This window comes from Brachionichthys hirsutus, chromosome 19, assembly GCF_040956055.1.
Source record: "Brachionichthys hirsutus isolate HB-005 chromosome 19, CSIRO-AGI_Bhir_v1, whole genome shotgun sequence".
NCBI lineage: Eukaryota > Metazoa > Chordata > Actinopteri > Lophiiformes > Brachionichthyidae > Brachionichthys > Brachionichthys hirsutus.
The window spans coordinates 11,634,110-11,650,883 of record NC_090915.1 but is presented as its reverse complement, the minus strand read 5'-3'; the positions used below and the strand labels follow the sequence as shown (position 1 = coordinate 11,650,883).

General features: G+C 49.8%; 1 protein-coding gene across 2 annotated transcripts; it reads right to left on the bottom strand.

Moving 5' to 3' along the window:
- Positions 1 to 5,818: 5,818 nt before the first annotated feature.
- On the bottom strand, positions 5,819 to 12,392 carry mapk10 (mitogen-activated protein kinase 10). 2 transcript variants are annotated; one of them, XM_068752736.1, is made up of 13 exons: positions 12,321 to 12,389; positions 11,412 to 11,581; positions 10,759 to 10,888; positions 10,483 to 10,541; positions 10,098 to 10,236; positions 9,859 to 10,024; positions 9,403 to 9,474; positions 8,982 to 9,164; positions 8,768 to 8,892; positions 7,704 to 7,730; positions 7,043 to 7,106; positions 6,885 to 6,962; positions 5,819 to 5,961 (listed from the first exon to the last, which is right to left on the bottom strand). In XM_068752736.1, exons 1-13 carry the CDS (start codon positions 12,384 to 12,386, stop codon positions 5,819 to 5,821), a joined length of 1,422 nt encoding a protein of 473 aa, XP_068608837.1. In that variant the 5' UTR covers positions 12,387 to 12,389. The 2 variants fall into 2 exon arrangements, with proteins under 2 accessions (XP_068608837.1, XP_068608838.1); XM_068752737.1 differs by lacking the exon at positions 7,704 to 7,730 and having other exon boundaries at positions 12,321 to 12,392.
- Between the last annotated feature and the right edge of the window lie 4,382 nt (positions 12,393 to 16,774).

Genomic DNA, 16,774 nt, shown 5'->3' with positions numbered 1-16,774 from the left:
CGTGTCACCCTCTCTTCATCTCATTATGCAATTGTGTCTTTGCTAAAGCTGGAGTAAAACATGCTGCTTCCTGTTTAACACGCGATTCCATCAGCCTGGATCAGAGCCACAGGTCATGTGACACCCTTTCACAATAAAGGCTCCAATAATAATAAGCAGATTCTCTCACATTCATTTTGAAAGGTCACCTTTAGTCTGATTCGTTTAAACCCTGAGCAGCCAGAGGAACCAGAACCACTGAAGCGTCACAGGCAGGTCTCCACCCGAGACCCGGTACGCTTCGACAGAACCCCCCCCCCCCCCCCCATGCCACCCACGCTGGGTGAGACTTAACCACAGCCACCTCCAGATTTAGGTCAAAGGCGAGGCTGAGACTGAAGCTGTACACCTGCCTTGTTAACCCTTTGCTTTCTGTTCAACAAATGAAACAGGCTGAGCATGAACAGAACTTCACTGCCTGCTTCTCTACTCTGGCTGCTTCTCTGCTCTTGCAGGCTTCAGGTAATATACGAGGTGCAGCTCGCTGCCTGATTCACATCAAGCTGCAGATAAATCATGGCTCTGCTGAAAATACAACGTTGGAGCTGTGACGTCAGCACGGCGGTATACAAGGGTACACGAGGGTACAGGAGGGTATACGGCAGTATACAAGGGTACACGAGGGTACACGAGGGTACAGGAGGGTATAACGGCAGTATACAAGGGTACACGAGGGTACAGGAGGGTATACGGCAGTATACAAGGGAATACGAGGGTACACGAGGGTACAGGAGGGTATACGGCAGTATACAAGGGTACACGAGGGTACACGAGGGTACAGGAGGGTACACGAGGGTATACGGCAGTATACAAGGGAATACGAGGGTACAGGAGGGTATACGGCAGTATACAAGGGTACACGAGGGTACAGGAGGGTATACGGCAGTATACAAGGGTACACGAGGGTACACGAGGGTACAGGAGGGTACACGAGGGTATACGGCAGTATACAAGGGAATACGAGGGTACACGAGGGTACAGGAGGGTATACGGCAGTATACAAGGGTACACGAGGGTACAGGAGGGTATACGGCAGTATACAAGGGTACACGAGGGTACACGAGGGTACAGGAGGGTACACGAGGGTATACGGCAGTATACAAGGGAATTAGAGGGTACACGAGGGTACAGGAGGGTATACGGCAGTATACAAGGGTACACGAGGGTACACGAGGGTACAGGAGGGTACACGAGGGTATACGGCAGTATACAAGGGAATACGAGGGTACACGAGGGTACAGGAGGGTATACGAGGGTATACGGCAGTATACAAGGAATACGAGGGTACACGACAGTACACGCGCCTGCTTTAGATGCTGTGTTTTGTTTTGGAGGTCTCTGTGTGATGGTTTGGGTTCAGATTTGTCAGGAGGTCGATCAGAACGCCTCTAATCTGAGTCTAAAGCAGCTGGAACACGTTGTGGTGGAGCCCATCCGACAACAACATGTCCAGATGTTCAACACCAGATGTTCATGATTACTGAGAAGAGAAAACGATTCCTGCTTTTAGCATCATTAGCAAATATAAAAAGTTCCCTTCGTGTTCTGATCCATTTGGGGGGGGGCTGTTGTTGATGTAATCTCCACCACTTTTTTAAAAAGGCGGGCTGGTCCCACGTCACGTGGCCCCAGACCAGATGTTATTGCGTAAGGACCAGCAGGTCAGGCCCGGGACCAGGAGGTCAGGCCCGGGACCAGGAGGTCGGGCCCGGGACATCCACGCTGAAGCACCGTGCAAAGGACGGGTGGAGGGACAGCTGCAGCTGAACACGCGCTCGGAGGACGCATCATGGCAGAGATTTAAAGGGAAGAGGATTGAGTCGGGGCATTCGACCCGCTTGATTGGCTGGACCGCTCAATCAAGTGGGAGGAGCAAGTTAACGACAGATAAAGTTAGCTTGTGAGGTGAAAAATCTGAACAGGTGACACCAGAAATAATTCAATCAATAAATCCATCAAAACAAACAATCTATTTAACATTTAATTCAAATAAAGGTCTGTGATTCTCTTCTGGTTTTCTTCTGGTTGTGAAGCGACTCGGTTCCGCTGCATTATTCATCCCAGCGGTCGGCTGAAACTGAGAGGTAAACGGGGTCACCTGTGCTGTAAGAGGAGACGAGAGGTGCCTCCCCCCCCCCCCCCCGGCCGGGTCACCACGTCACCCACCAGCTCGCCCATCCCCGCCCCCAGGATGGGATCAGGTGACCGGTCACTCCTCAGTGAGGCCATGTAGGTCACACCGTCCCTGGTTAAAAATGCAGGAGAGACGGAGACCTGCCTTGTCCTCCGGAGGAGAGACGGAGACCTGCCTTGTCCTCCGGAGGAGAGACGGAGACCTGCCTTGTCCTCCTGAGGAGAGACGGAGACCTGCCTTGTCCTCCGGAGGAGAGACGGAGACCTGCCTTGTCCTCCGGAGGAGAGACGGAGACCTGCCTTGTCCTCCTGAGGAGAGACGGAGACCTGCCTTGTCCTCCGGAGGAGAGACGGAGACCTGCCTTGTCCTCCGGAGGAGAGACGGAGACCTGCCTTGTCCTCCGGAGGAGAGACGGAGACCTGCCTTGTCCTCCGGAGAGAGACGGAGACCTGCCTTGTCCTCCGGAGGAGGGACGGAGACCTGAAGACGTCTCTTGGATGAGAGGTGAACCCAAAGGTCATCAACAGTCGCTGGCAGCTCTTCTCCTGGTGCAAAGAAACATTTTGGTGATCACATGATCTCACCTGCGCTCAGCATCCTACGATCATCCATCTGCATCCGATAGACGCTGCAGGTCAACAGCTGTGCGTTGGAGGATGGTTCTGATCAGGGAGCAGGCTGGAGGTGGAGCCCCCCCCCCCCCACTGGTCATCTCTGTGGGTGGGGGCTCGTTCTCGTAAACCCGGCAGGTTTCTGCCTCTTTCAAACTCACCAAAGACATTTTGTGAATTTCACCTGGATGGAAATAAAACTAGGTGGCCTAATTAGAAACTGTGTGTGTGTGTGTGTGGGGGGGGGGGGGGGTTATCCGTGGCGGTGAATGAAGACGCAACAGGATGAATGACATCAACTGTTTATGTTTATGTTTACATGTTGCTTTTCAGTCTTTACATCTTTTAATGATTCCTGCTAATAACAGATATTTATTTGAGTCATTTTGAAGTGAAGGGGGGGGGGGGGGGGGGGCTCAACACGCGTACCTGAGTTCACACCTGCATCACAGAGGACGACGCGGTGGAGGCGGGGCTGCGCCGGATTCCTTTCCGTCTCGGCGTTGGGTTGATGCATGGACGCTGTATTTATAGCCCCCCCGCTGTATTTATAGCCCCCCCAGCTGCTGGATGCAGGTTGGATTCTGCCTGACTGGCCAGGTAGGAAGCAGATGGGGAAGCAGGTCACAGCCGCATCTCAGCACAGATGAATTACAGACGGACCGGGACCGGCTGTGCTGACTCAGGACGCCGGGCCCCGGGGACCCGTGAAGCCCCCCCTCTGATAGGAAGGTTTTCTTTCTGCTTGTCATAAATTGATGTTGCAAATATAAATACCTGCAAACATTTAGCACGTTAGCATTGAGCGTTCAGCAGGGACCGTGGACACCGACATCGTGTTCACGGCGAGGGGCAGACCGTCGTCGGGCAGCATGTCGCCGTCCGTGTCGATGGGGGGGCCGTTGTGGATGGAGTAACCAGGATTCTGGGACCAGGACCAGGACGCGTGGGACGTTCTCATCACAATACTTGACATTCAAAAGTACTTTGAAATAATACGAATAAAAACGCATTTTCACTCGAGACTCGTGCCATTTGCTTTGTGTGTCGTTAAAGGTTGTAGATTTAATGTTAAACAAAACGTTTTACAATAAAATATTAATATAGAATCATTCCTGAAAGATATGCGATTCAAAAAACACTTCTTCCGCGTGTGACGTCACCTGACCGGAACTGATGGGCCCCCGGAAGCAGGAAGCACCATGTCGCCTCAGAGGGGGTCGGTGGAGTTTCGTCTCGTTCTTTGAAGTGCTGTGTTAAATTCTGTTAATGATTTATGTTTGTTTAATATGTTTGTTTTAAGAAGCTTTATTTAGCTGTGCTTTCTCTTTAGCAGTTAGCATGCTAATGTTCTTCTGCGCCCCCTTTATCGGTGTGATTGGTCTGATCCGCCCCGTTAAATCCATCTTTAAACTAGATTTTCACGCACTTTTCATTTCATATGTTTTAGTTCCTTTAACGTCAATTATTGCGTCTTTATGTAAAGTAAAACTTTATGGTGTTATGGATTAAAAAGAAAGGTTTCTGGTCCGAGAACTAGAAAAATACAGAAAAAATAATAAACAAACAGCAGCCCAAGATCAAAGGTTTCGTTTATTTTCAATCACATACATATATTTTTACATACACAGTTCCTTTAAAATGTTTGTGTTTACAGTAACAGCTTTCAGTATTCTTTTCTTTTGCATTTGTTCTGACTTTATTTGAAACGCTATAGCCTGAAGCTTCGAGATCAGTGTGAAACGGATACGTTTCATCTTTTTATACAACCTGACAATGTCAAGAGAACGGAATAAAAGAAATGAGAGATCAGGAGTCTAAAAGAATCGAACAACGACGTCACGTGATTCAGATGACGTCACAGGGTTTCATCACGCAGCAGCTTCCCTCCCGGTCTGAGTGCAATAAGTGGTTATTGCATTGTTGGATTGTTGTTATTTACAATGAATTAAAAGGTGATAAAATAAAAAAACTAAGCATCACAAGAGTCCAAAGTTTCCACGGTGAAACAGTGAAGTGGATCCTAAGACGTGGACTTTCTGAACCCACAGGAGATCAATTTGGGTCTCCTGTGGGCTGCTGGGTCTAATCCTCAACGATGGCGGCATGAATTCACACGTGAACTACTTCAAACATCCCTTTAAACATTCTTAAAAACCAAAACTTCAGATCTCGCACCGAAAGGAAAATCTGAAATGTGTTGGTCGACTTCAAACGACTTCTACATTCAGTGCTGACTCAGCTGTTTCTGGACCACCTCAGAAAACGAGCACATTCAAAATCACGTTTCAAAGGATGAAGCTGGAATGGTTCCAAATGCCCTGCAGAATAAGAGTCCTTAAAGAGTCATTAAAATACACGACCCCCCCTGGCTGTCCGGTGTTAAACCGACGGTCCAGGTGGGCCCGTGGGGGGGTGAGGGGACCAATCACACGCCGCCAGTAACCCCCCCAGGTACTTGATGTCGCATATAAACACGGCTCGCTTTACAGACTCAGTGAGATCTACTCATGCAGGACTACAGTACAGGTGGGAAGCAGTGACGTAGCAAGGTGCGCTCCTCAGATTCAAAAACTCCTCCCGTCCCACTCTGTGCCCCCCCCCTGTACAGGATTACTATATTTACAGGTAATGAAGCGAAACGTCGCCCAGGTGAGAGCGACAAATCAGGCAACCTTACAGGGGCTGTTGGGTGGGGGGTTAAAAATGGAGCAGTGTCACGTGACGGGGGCCCACCTTGACACGTGTGGGGGTTGCAGCATAAATGTGTTTGAAGGTTTTTGTTTCCTTTCCAGTAAATGCAGGTCGAAGCATTCGGTGCTGTTCGGACACTAAATCAGCGAATCAATAGAGGATCAATAAGTTACATATCAGATCGCTTAGCTCAGGTAAATACAAAGTGACAAAGCTTCAGATTCCATCACTCCAGAATCTGCTTTTTGATCTTTGCTTTTTGGGGTCTTTTTCAGGTGGTCGTTTCCGGGCGGGTTCATCACCTCCGGAAGAAGGCGGGGTTACGCAGGCAGGCGGCTAGTCACCTGCAGCACCCCAGGGGCCCCCCAGCGGTCTCCAGGCTGCTGTCGGTGTCTGACGCCAGGGTCTGGTCGGTGGACATGGACGAGATGTCGTTGATGGAGGAGGAGGGGGCGGGGCTCTCGCTTCTGTTCACGGCTGCACCTGTGCTAAGGGAATCAACAGCAGCGGGGGGGTTACAACGTAAAGGAGTCCAGGTAAGCACGGGGGTAAGTCAGAGTTCAATGCACAGCGGGCGGATGCGGTCACTGACGTCACCCAACGGCGGGGGTTTGGGTCCGGTGGGCGTGGTCTTCAGGAAGTGGCACGTGGCAGAACTTATTCTGTTTATCCCATTTATGTAAATTTGTCTCAGATATTTTAGAAATCAATCCGTTCTCTTCATTTTGAGCTTTTGCAGCCTCCAGAAAACATTTAGTGACGTCATTTAAGACTGTTAGCGACGACGTTGACGTAGCATTCAAGTCAAATAAACTAATAATAACAAATAAATAACAACAAATAAATAATAAACAAATAATAACACACAAATAATACAAACTAATAACAAAAAATAATAATAAACAAAAAATTAATACAAATTAATAATAATAAACAAATAATAAACTAACAATAACAAACTAATAATAATAAGCTAATAATAATAAACTAATCCAGACTGTGTGACCACGCCTTAAAAAGAGCTTTTAATGATGATAATGGGTTTCTGCTCGTTCATTTCCCCTCCGTCCTCATGCTGCAGCGCCCCCTCCTGGTGGGCAGATGGACCCACCATGACTCCATCCTGCCCCCCTGTGGTGAAACGTTAGAATTGCAGCTGAGGACAGGAACCTCCTCCCAACAGGGACCCAAACCTTCAGCCATGATGCGTGTCCTACATACACACACATGAACCATAAAACATGCACTGAGAGGCGGGCTTAGCAACACCTGCATGCAGGTGAACAACGCCACGGGAGACGGGGACACATGTCAACAACACGATGGGTTAATCTGGTTACGAGTGACCCCAGTGAGGTTGTAGTCGATTCACTTACAGAGCGGTTAGCGTTATGCACTGAGAGTACCTGAAGGTGAAGGCTGCCCCTTCACAACGCCGTTCTTTGTTCTCTCCTCAAAGTTCATCACCTCTTTGTAGATGAGTTCTGCCGGTGACAAAGGTCAACGTGAAAAACGACATTTCACGGCTGCTTGTGTTGATGTCTGCTGATTCGTTTGTGCTCACCTTTCCATTCATCAATGGAGTGTTCTCGCTCATCCAGCTGCTTGTCATAGATCTGAGGGGGGGGCTAGAGTGGGGGGGGACAAATCCATGTCAGTGACAGATTAACCTCATGAACGAGAATCGCCGGACACGATGTTTCTATTAGTGAACATCGCCACGTGAAATACGTGTGTAATAACTGAGTAATAACTGAGTAATAACTCAGTAATAACCGAGTAATAACGGATTAATAACTGAGTAATAACTGAGTAATAACTGAACATAATGACAAAAGATATAAGGAACAGATCCAACAGTAAAATGTGTTAAAAGAAAGCAGGGTGAAGACAAAGAGAATGTATTGATCTTTCATTTTGTGATCATCTTTAAACATCAGGGCATTGATTTCCCCCCCCCCCCCATCACAACATCGCAGACCTTAGAAAAGACAACTGAGAGACAGAGACAAGAACAGATCGGCTACCGATTGTCCTTCATCTAACAGAACACGCCCCTCCTCATCCCTCGTTCTTAGCGATGAGGCCGCTGACGGCAACAGTCCCATATCCAGACTCTAGTGATTCTGATTCATCTTCATCTTCATCTTCATCGCTTGGCGATGCTGACCCTCGGAGTCACTATAAAACAAACGTTTCTCTGATGTAGGGCGGCGGTTAGTTACCATGGATATCTGGATGAGATCTCTGGCCTTCATCAGCATGAGATGACATTAAAGAAAGGGAAGACAGCAGAAAACGTGTTGAAATGCAAACCTCATCATCATCATCATCATCATCAAATGATCAAGCCTGACTTCCTCCTAAGTCCTTCATCGCTGCAGAGGATTTGTGTCTGTACAAAGCCTGATGTTAACCGGCCGGATAGTTCATGGGCTGTCTCATGCACTAGCGTGTTGTCTCATGCACTAGCATGTTGTTTCATGCACCCACTAGCGTGTTGTCTCATGCACCCACTAGCATGTTGTCTCATGCACTAGCGTGTTGTCTCATGCACTAGCATGTTGTTTCATGCACTAGGGTGTTGTCTCATGCACCCACTAGCATGTTGTCTCATGCACTAGCGTGTTGTCTCATGCACTAGCGTGTTGTCTCATGCACCCACTAGCGTGTTGTCTCATGCACCCACTAGCGTGTTGTCTCATGCACCCACTAGCATGTTGTCTCATGCACTAGCGTGTTGTCTCATGCACCCACTAGCGTGTTGTCTCATGCACTAGCGTGTTGTCTCATGCACCCACTAGCGTGTTGTCTCATGCACTAGCGTGTTGTCTCATGCACCCACTAGCGTGTTGTCTCATGCACTAGCATGTTGTCTCATGCACCCACTAGCGTGTTGTCTCATGCACCCACTAGCGTGTTGTCTCATGCACTAGCGTGTTGTCTCATGCACTAGCGTGTTGTCTCATGCACCCACTAGCGTGTTGTCTCATGCACTAGCGTGTTGTCTCATGGCGTGTTCCCGGTCTCTGTCACCTCATACTAATGAGGCTCTGATGAAGAAGTTAGACTTCACCAAATCATCCAGAACCACCGCCGCTCTTACAGGACAGGTCGGACCAACACACAACTTAAGAGCTGTTAAAGTTCAAAGGTCGGATTTCAAGCATGTAAAAGGTGACAGAAGAACTGAAAATGAGAAGTAAACCTTTAAAACGCCGTCGGTGTTTTCTCTACGGCAGTAAACCGTGCTGACCAATCAGGAGGAGAGGACTGAGGACCCACTCACCGCCTCCACCTCAGCCGGGTCGTACCACACGTTGATGTAGGGGTGCTGCAGGGCCTCGTCCACAGATATCCGTTTAGCAGGATCGATGATCAGCGTCTTCGACAGCAGGTCTCTGGCCTGGCTGGCTGGGGGGTAAAACAGGCAAACATCCGTCTGAATGAAGGAGTCGCTCAGGTGGAACGACACCTGGCCAAGTTCTCACGCAGGTTCTCACCTTTCAGTTTGTTGTGCTCAGAGTCAGCAGGAAAAAGGCAGTCGGGGAAGAGTTTTGGGAACGTGAGGCCGGCGTATTTGGGACGGTTCTCCACGTAGTTCCTGACTGTGGGCTGGAGTTTCTTCATGAACTCCGGCGAGGGCGTGCCCAGCTGCTCGATCACCTTGTTCCACTGGTCGATGTCTGGTGTGGACCAGGGTTAAGGACACCTCAGCGTCCCGCCACTGCCTTTATTTAGTGACTAATGACCTCCCCCAAGCAGCTCGCTCCCCTCCTAACCGGATCTACACCGTGCACATGGTGATCTGGATCAGCACCAGGAGGTTCTCGATCGGTGGCACGCAGCACAAATGATGTTCTCCTGATGCTGTTTTTTTATTCTAGGCATCAAACACAAAGAACGCCGGCGTTTGAAGGATACAGTCCCGCCCGGGGAAGAGGATTTTGTGACGCACCATTTCTCCCATGATGCACCCCACCGACCACATGTCCACTGCATGCATGCAGGGGGACGGAAGACAAGAGGGCGTGGGTTAGTGTTGGACACATCAGCGACTTTAAACTAGCTGGTAAACCAACAGAAGACGCTGAGGAGCGCCAGTTCGACCCCCGCCGCGTTCGGCCCGCCAGGCCTGCCTGAATTATTTCTCATCTTTGCGTACATTTCTTTATTTCATCAGGATCAGGCTCGTGGAGATTTTAATCGCATCAACCCGGCATTCATTTGAGAACTTTGAGATTGTTCTTCATGAAGGGATCAACCAGAAGCTGCTGCCGCCTCCTGTCTGCAGGTGTGACTGCAGGTGAGCCCCCCCACCCCCCCACCGCTGCTCTAGTGCAGGCTGCATGCTTGGACTCAAACGCCAGCCGTCCTCACCGTTCTCTTTGTATCCCATGCCCAGGATCACTTCTGGGGCCCTGTAGTACCTCGTCACCACGTAAGGGGTCATCATGAAGCTGGTGCCGGCGGTCCTGGCCAGGCCGAAGTCCAGGATCTTCAAGGTGCAGTCTGACTTCACCACTATATTGCTTGGTTTGAGGTCCTGGAGATGAGAGGAGGATGTCATGGAGAGGAATGAAAGCTGCCGCATGAATCAGGCCGCCAGCCTCTCCTACCCTGTGAATGATGCCGGCCGAGTGCAGATGTTTGATGCCACACAGCATCTGGTAGAGGAGGTAGGACATTCTCTCGTGGTCGAGCTCCATCTGAATCACCTGGCACAGGTTGGCATCCATCAGCTCCATCACGAGGTACCTGAGAGAGGTTCGTTTTGATTGGTTTGATTTCAGATGCTGATGATAGTTAGCTGAAGAGCTAAAGCTAAAATAATTACACTCGATTGACGGAGGTCACAATGTGAACCGGACTCAGATTACACCAGCAGGACTAAACCAGTCGCTGTCTGTAATCTCTAAATACCAGAGTGAATGGAAACAAAGGGTCTTTGTTCAATTCCCATTTAGCTGCACATGTAATTATGAAAAGAGTTTGTATACTCACACATCCTGGAATTCCTCTAGAGATTTCTGAGGTGTGAAGACATTTAATAAACTGATAATCTGGAAGAGGAGCAGAGATAATCTGGGTTATTTCAAGGGAAGAGGATGTGAGGATGAAGGACGTCACTGAGCAGGAGATGGAGGGAAGGAGTTAGAACAAAGGACAGAGGATGAGACTTTCATCCTTGCTGCCTCCCTCCTCCTATCGGAATGGAATCCAGCCTGCTCCTGACTTTGGGATTAATCAGAGACGTCCTTCCGGCCTCTCGGTACTTACGTTTTTGTGGTTCACACATTTCATGAGCACCAGCTCCCGGTAAGCCCTCTTAGCGTGGGTCTGGTTCTGGAACGGTCTGCTCAGTTTCTTGATGGCTACGTTTCTGTCCAGGACAGCGTCGTAGCCGGCGCTGCAGACAAACAGAACCCAACTCAGGCAGGAACACATTCCTCTGGGCGGAGCCCCGGCAGCGGTTCTGCTGTGTCCTGACGGGACCGGCGTGAGATGATCCGGATTAAGGGTTCATTTAAAGCCCCTTCCCTATTAGGCCCTTATAGCCCCATATTCTAAACAGACATGTCAGCGGCTCACAGGGCGGGACTGGATCCAGCACCACGAGGTCCAAACGTTAGAACCTTTCATTCATTCTGTGTTGACATAAAGGCCTGTTTCAATGTTGTATTTAAACATCACTCATTTACCAGAAAACATGAATTAATCGGGTTTATTTGCTCTTAAAAATATCAAAACTGTTCTTTGTAAAGGTGAGTCAGAGGCTGCCTGCTGCGTTTCTCATGGTCAGCCGGCCATAAACCTGAGATCCCCCTCCCTTAATGCTCAGGGGGGCGAATGAGAAGAAGAAGAACACCCGGGTGAGTAGATCGCTTTAAATACTGCATACAAATACACCATATAGAAGTCAAGAAACTCACCAGACTATTCCCTGAGCGCCGGAGCCGATGGGCTTTAGATTCTGGTACCGTTTTAAAACCGTGAAGGTGGAGTCTCCCACTTCCACACTGTAGAACTGGTTGTCCACTTTGCTTTTGCTCATGTTGTAATGTCTGGCGATATATGACACATCCACTTGTTTTCCAAAACCCTGCATGGAGAGGACAAACTGTAAGCGATGCAAGCAAGCAAGTAGAAAGGTCAAATAAACAACATGAAAATCGTAGATGATTGTTTCAGGAACATGCACACAATAATCAGGTTGTAATTAGTAATTAGTAATTAGCACAGCTCAGACAGAACAGGGCTGCGTGTTGCTGCAACACAAACACGGCGAAGCATTAATGAGTCAGACATCAGCTGAGCGTGATGCTGATCATCTCTATGCTCCGTGCTGCAGCTCACCAGGTGAGCTGCAGCACGGAGCAGCGTGCAGCGGGTGAGCTGCAGCGCGGAGCAGCGTGCAGCGGGTGAGCTGCAGCGCGGAGCAGCGTGCAGCGGGTGAGCTGCAGCGCGGAGCAGCGTGCAGCGGGTGAGCTGCAGCGCGGAGCAGCGTGCAGCGGGTGAGCTGCAGGCTCCTCCTGCAGCAGGTGAACACTCAGGATGCAGCCAGCACGATGGAATCTACGGACGCTTTACATCTGTGACCACTCGAGAGACGCCTGAGCTCCGGTCAGGACGGGCCTTTGCTGTTACTGCCTTTAGTCTCAGAGCCAGATAAAAACCCAACCGCAGGCCGGCCTGAATTATTCTTCATCTTTCATTACATTTCTTTATTTTCCATTTAGCGCGAGGCTTGCAGACAAACAACTTTGCTTGAGCAGATAGAGCAATGAAGGGGAATGATAGGGAATGCATACTGTACCTTTTTACCTGTAAGGAACACACACCTGACAAAAGGCTATCTTCACATCCAGGATTGGTTGGCTGCAGTTATATAAGAAATGTCTGCTCATAAATACCTGCAAGACAAAAAGCAGGGACACAGGTTCAGAGGGCGGTCTGACCTCTCCGGGAATCTACTGGAGAAGTGTGACGGGGACATCGTCCTCCTCAGATCACTATGTTGCAGGAAGTGAAGGACGACCCCGTCTTTGCGTGGGGCAGCAGAACCCGAGTGGACAGCGGTCCAGAATGAGGAGCAGCATCGTCCACAGCACCGCCGGGCTGGTTCTGAGTCGGCCCAGCTCTTGCTGGTGCTTCCTTACAGACTGTATCTTACTGACTGCTGGACCAGCCTTGTTCCTTCCGACAGCCATGCTCTCCTCTTCCTCACAGTGATGGGAGCCACTGTTCTCCCCTTGCTGTCTCTCTTTTGTCCCCTCCCCCTCCCTCGGAGCTCCGTTGTGAGTGCCTGGTTTAGCATCCTCATCGTCTCCTGCAGCATGCAGTAAGAGCTGAGGGGGGGGGGGGGGGAACGAGGAGCTGCTGGAAGAGCTGAGGGGAGGGGGGAACGAGGAGCTGCTGGAAGAGCTGAGGGGGGGGGAACGAGGAGCTGCTCCCTCGCTCACCTGTTAGCTGGAGCGCTGCTTACGCTGCAGTTTCCTGAAGCTACATGCAGCAACATGTTCACACCTGGCAGGTGAGACGACGTCCTCTCATGATCACGCCCCTCTTCCAATGCCATGGTTACCAAAGCTGCTGCTGCTGCACCAGTAGCCCCATTCCCTCGATAGATCGCACCACACCTTGAGGCTCGCACCTCCTACGAACAAACCGGATTTACTAAAAGCAAAAGCAAGAAGTCTTTGGAAGACGAGCGCGTGTCTTCTGTCTGGAGGTGATCGGGACTGGATATAACGCAGGGTAACGTCTTTAAATGTTCTCTACAAATTAAAGCTACGCCGTTTTCCTGCCTGGTTGGTGGGAGGTCCGACGTAAACACAGGGAGACTTTAATTCTGTTAAATAGAACTTTATTTCTGTGTAAATGAGCCTTTCAGGTCGGATACACACTCCCTCATAGAGACCCATCTCCAGGGTTCTGACGGTACCATGGGTTCGCTCAGAGCTGGGATTCGAACCACTGACCTACTGATCACTGCACGACCCAAACTAGCAGCACACCTTCCTGCAGGTAACAATTCAACTCCTCTTTCCTTCGTATTGATTCTATTTGCTCCTGACTGATTTCATTTCATACATTAGAGCTATGTGGGGGGGCTGTAGTTCTCAGCCAGAGCGATAAAGTGTTGATCGACTGAACCTCGGTAATCCGTCTCCTCGTAGCGACGTCTTTGATCTCCCATATATTGATGGAAACCCTGCAGGACGACACCGAGGAGCATTAACGATGTGATCAGCCAGAACGTCTCACCCCCAACCTTCACCCGCCGCTACGGGACGGGAACTTCCTCCCTCTGTCTGCGTTCCTCTGGAACATTTACGCCATTATATTTACATAAGAGTTCAAAGGAATGCTTCCAATCAGAATTCCTTCAGATCCCGTGGAAGGATCCGTTCTGGGATGTTCTCCCTTTCATTCTTGTTGGGACAGCATTTTTATCCCAATGTCCACATGTATAATATATTTTAAAGCAAATACTGCCTCCAATTTCACCTTGACTGATTTACAGCATTATAAATTAGATTTATGATTTATAACTGCTGACTGCACAAAATAAAATATACACATAAAAGAAACAAATCAAATCCACAAATACATTTAGCTGGATAATAATTAGGAGATTTATTGCTAATTGAATTCAATTAGTTCTTCAGTTGTAGAATTAATCCCACCCTTATCTGTCTTGCTTTATTTTGTTACGTAATAAAGAAATAATAAAGCTGATGCTGCCAAGTCTGCAAAACAAAATGGAATTAAAATGCAAGCAGCATCTGCTGCTGGACAGCGTCGGCCCGCCGGAGCCCGTTTCCAGCACTGCCTACCTACAGAGCAATAAACTTCAGCTAGCAACAGAAAAACAACACCTGATGATGATGATGGTGATGAAGAGGATGAGAGGCCTGTCTCTGTGTTCCGCTGCAGAAACAGCCGTAAACAGCTCTGTTTGATTGTTAAGCGTGTTCCCTGCAGCACTTTCACAAGCATGGACGCCTGCTGCTGAATAATTCAGCAGCAAGGTCACAGCACCAACACGAGCACGTCTGTCCTCCTCGGTCCTCCTCGGTCCTCCCTGTCCCGGACACAGACGGCTTGTTGGGACGCCTTCAATCCTTCACCGTCTCCCAATCTGAGCGCGAGCAAAACACAACACAGAGATACCTGCCGGATCATTCTGCACACCTGGGCACGCTCAAATCAACCGCCTTGCCAATAAAATGCACCAAACAGAGAAGATTAAGCCCCCCCCCCCCCCTGTAGCTTCATCTCTGCTAATCCAGTGTGTCCCCACAGACTGTAGCTCACATTAGGATGGACAACATCGCATCCCCTCTGCAGCAGGACCGCTCTGAGTCCAGATCAACACCCACAGCATCCACCCCCCCCCCATTCCGCTCGGTCTGTCCCGGATCCCTCCTCCTGGATCTGGGACCAGCCCCAGATTCCTGGTGAAGTCATGCTGCTTTGCATAATGCACAAGGTGCGCAGCTGACAACTGAGGGGGAGGATGGAGACACTGCGCGCAGGCCTGCACCATGCAGCCTGCAGTCCTTCATCAAACACTGTGATGCTTTATTATGTTAAGCCGATGTTATATCAGAGGGGAGGATGGATCGCCATGGAGACAGCCCTGAGCTGAAGGCGTGCGCTGTGATTCACGTTTTGCCAGAATGAAATCCACGCTATTATTAAACAACAACGCGTGACTGCATCAGTATTTCCACTGGTCCCTTCCCGTAAGATCAATATTCACCACCCCCCCCCCCCCCCAGGCAGCTGGGGTCCGAGCCCACCCGGCCTTACCATTCCGTGCCAGCTGATGACGATCCTGGTCCGGCGGTAGTCCTTTTCAAAACGTCCCAATGCGAAACATCGCGGCGATCAGAGTCAAAAACGATGGCGAGAATGTTGGGGGCGCTGGGGGAGGAGACCCCCAAACAAGAGGAGATGAGGAAAGAAAGAAAGAAAGGTCGGATGCTGAATCACTCGCTCTCCCCAGCTCACCACCTTGCAACCATCGTGCTGTACCAATGTGGACCGACCGGAGCAGAGAGAGAGCGCGAGGGAGGGAAGAGGACGGGGTATAGGGAAATGTGTTGCCATGGCAACCGAACAGGAGCACGTCTGACGTCAGAGCCGGAGCATAGCGGGAGGGAGAGAGAGAGAGTGAGAGATCACATGATGGGAGGGGCGCCCGTGGGAGCATCTCTCTGATCCTGACCCGTAATAACAACACGGAACCGGTTAGACTCCTCCCAGAAGGTGTTTCATTCAGTAGACGTGTCAAACGTCAAAATGCTAATTATTCACCCTGTCCAACGTGGTTCAGGTTATTATCAGCCATATTTCCTATAAAGATCAATATGAAGTTCTTTATTCTGACGGTCTGGATGCCGCCGCCCTGCAGCTACTGGCCACATCTGTCCAGGTCAGCCAGGTCGCCGTGTCCACCTGGTGTAGCCGTACTTTAGAAGAACTCATTTTGAAAATGCACTTTTCAAGCTGCAATCCGACACAGCGGTTCAATACATTCCATGAAGCTTGGAGGGACATCCGAACCTGGGTATGAAATCACTGAAGAGCCGGTCTGCTGCTGTCTTTGCGGCCTTGTTCTTGGTGGGGCAGGCTTGTGCAAACCTGGTAAAATGGTCGACAACCACTAAGATGTACTCATACCCGCCCTTACAGGTCTCTAGGTGCAGGAAGTCGATGCACACTAATTCGAGCGGTGAATTGGATGTTATACTGCCCATCGGTGCTTTCTCATGCATCGCTGGTTTTTTCTGCTTTATGCATGGGCACTTCCTGGTGACATATTCCTCAATTTCTCTCTTCATGAAAGGCCAATAGAATCGCTCTCGGGCTAAGCTCAGGACCTTCTCCACACCGACATGGCCCATATTGTTGTGAAGATGAATAAGAGCTGGCAGAACTAGTTGCTTACGTTCTGTTGTCTTTCTGTAGAGGACTCCATTCTCTCAACAGTCTTCTCGAGCTTGTGTCAAGCTCGGCTTTGTCCTCTTCTGTTGGCGTCACGTCTTTTTCTTTTAATTCCATAACTTTCCCAATAGCTGGGTCCGCTCTTTGTTCTTGAACTAGTCTACCGTGGCTGATGGACTGCAGAGGGTCCTCAAAGGGCGGGCTTGGTGACGCAAGGTTGAGGGCTGCAGTCCAGGCTACATCACCTTGCTTGGCTCTTCTGCTTCCTCTGACAGTTCCCCTGAACACTCTTGCATGAAGACGTCAATGTCAAGTGGACAACGGGATAGCACTTACTTCA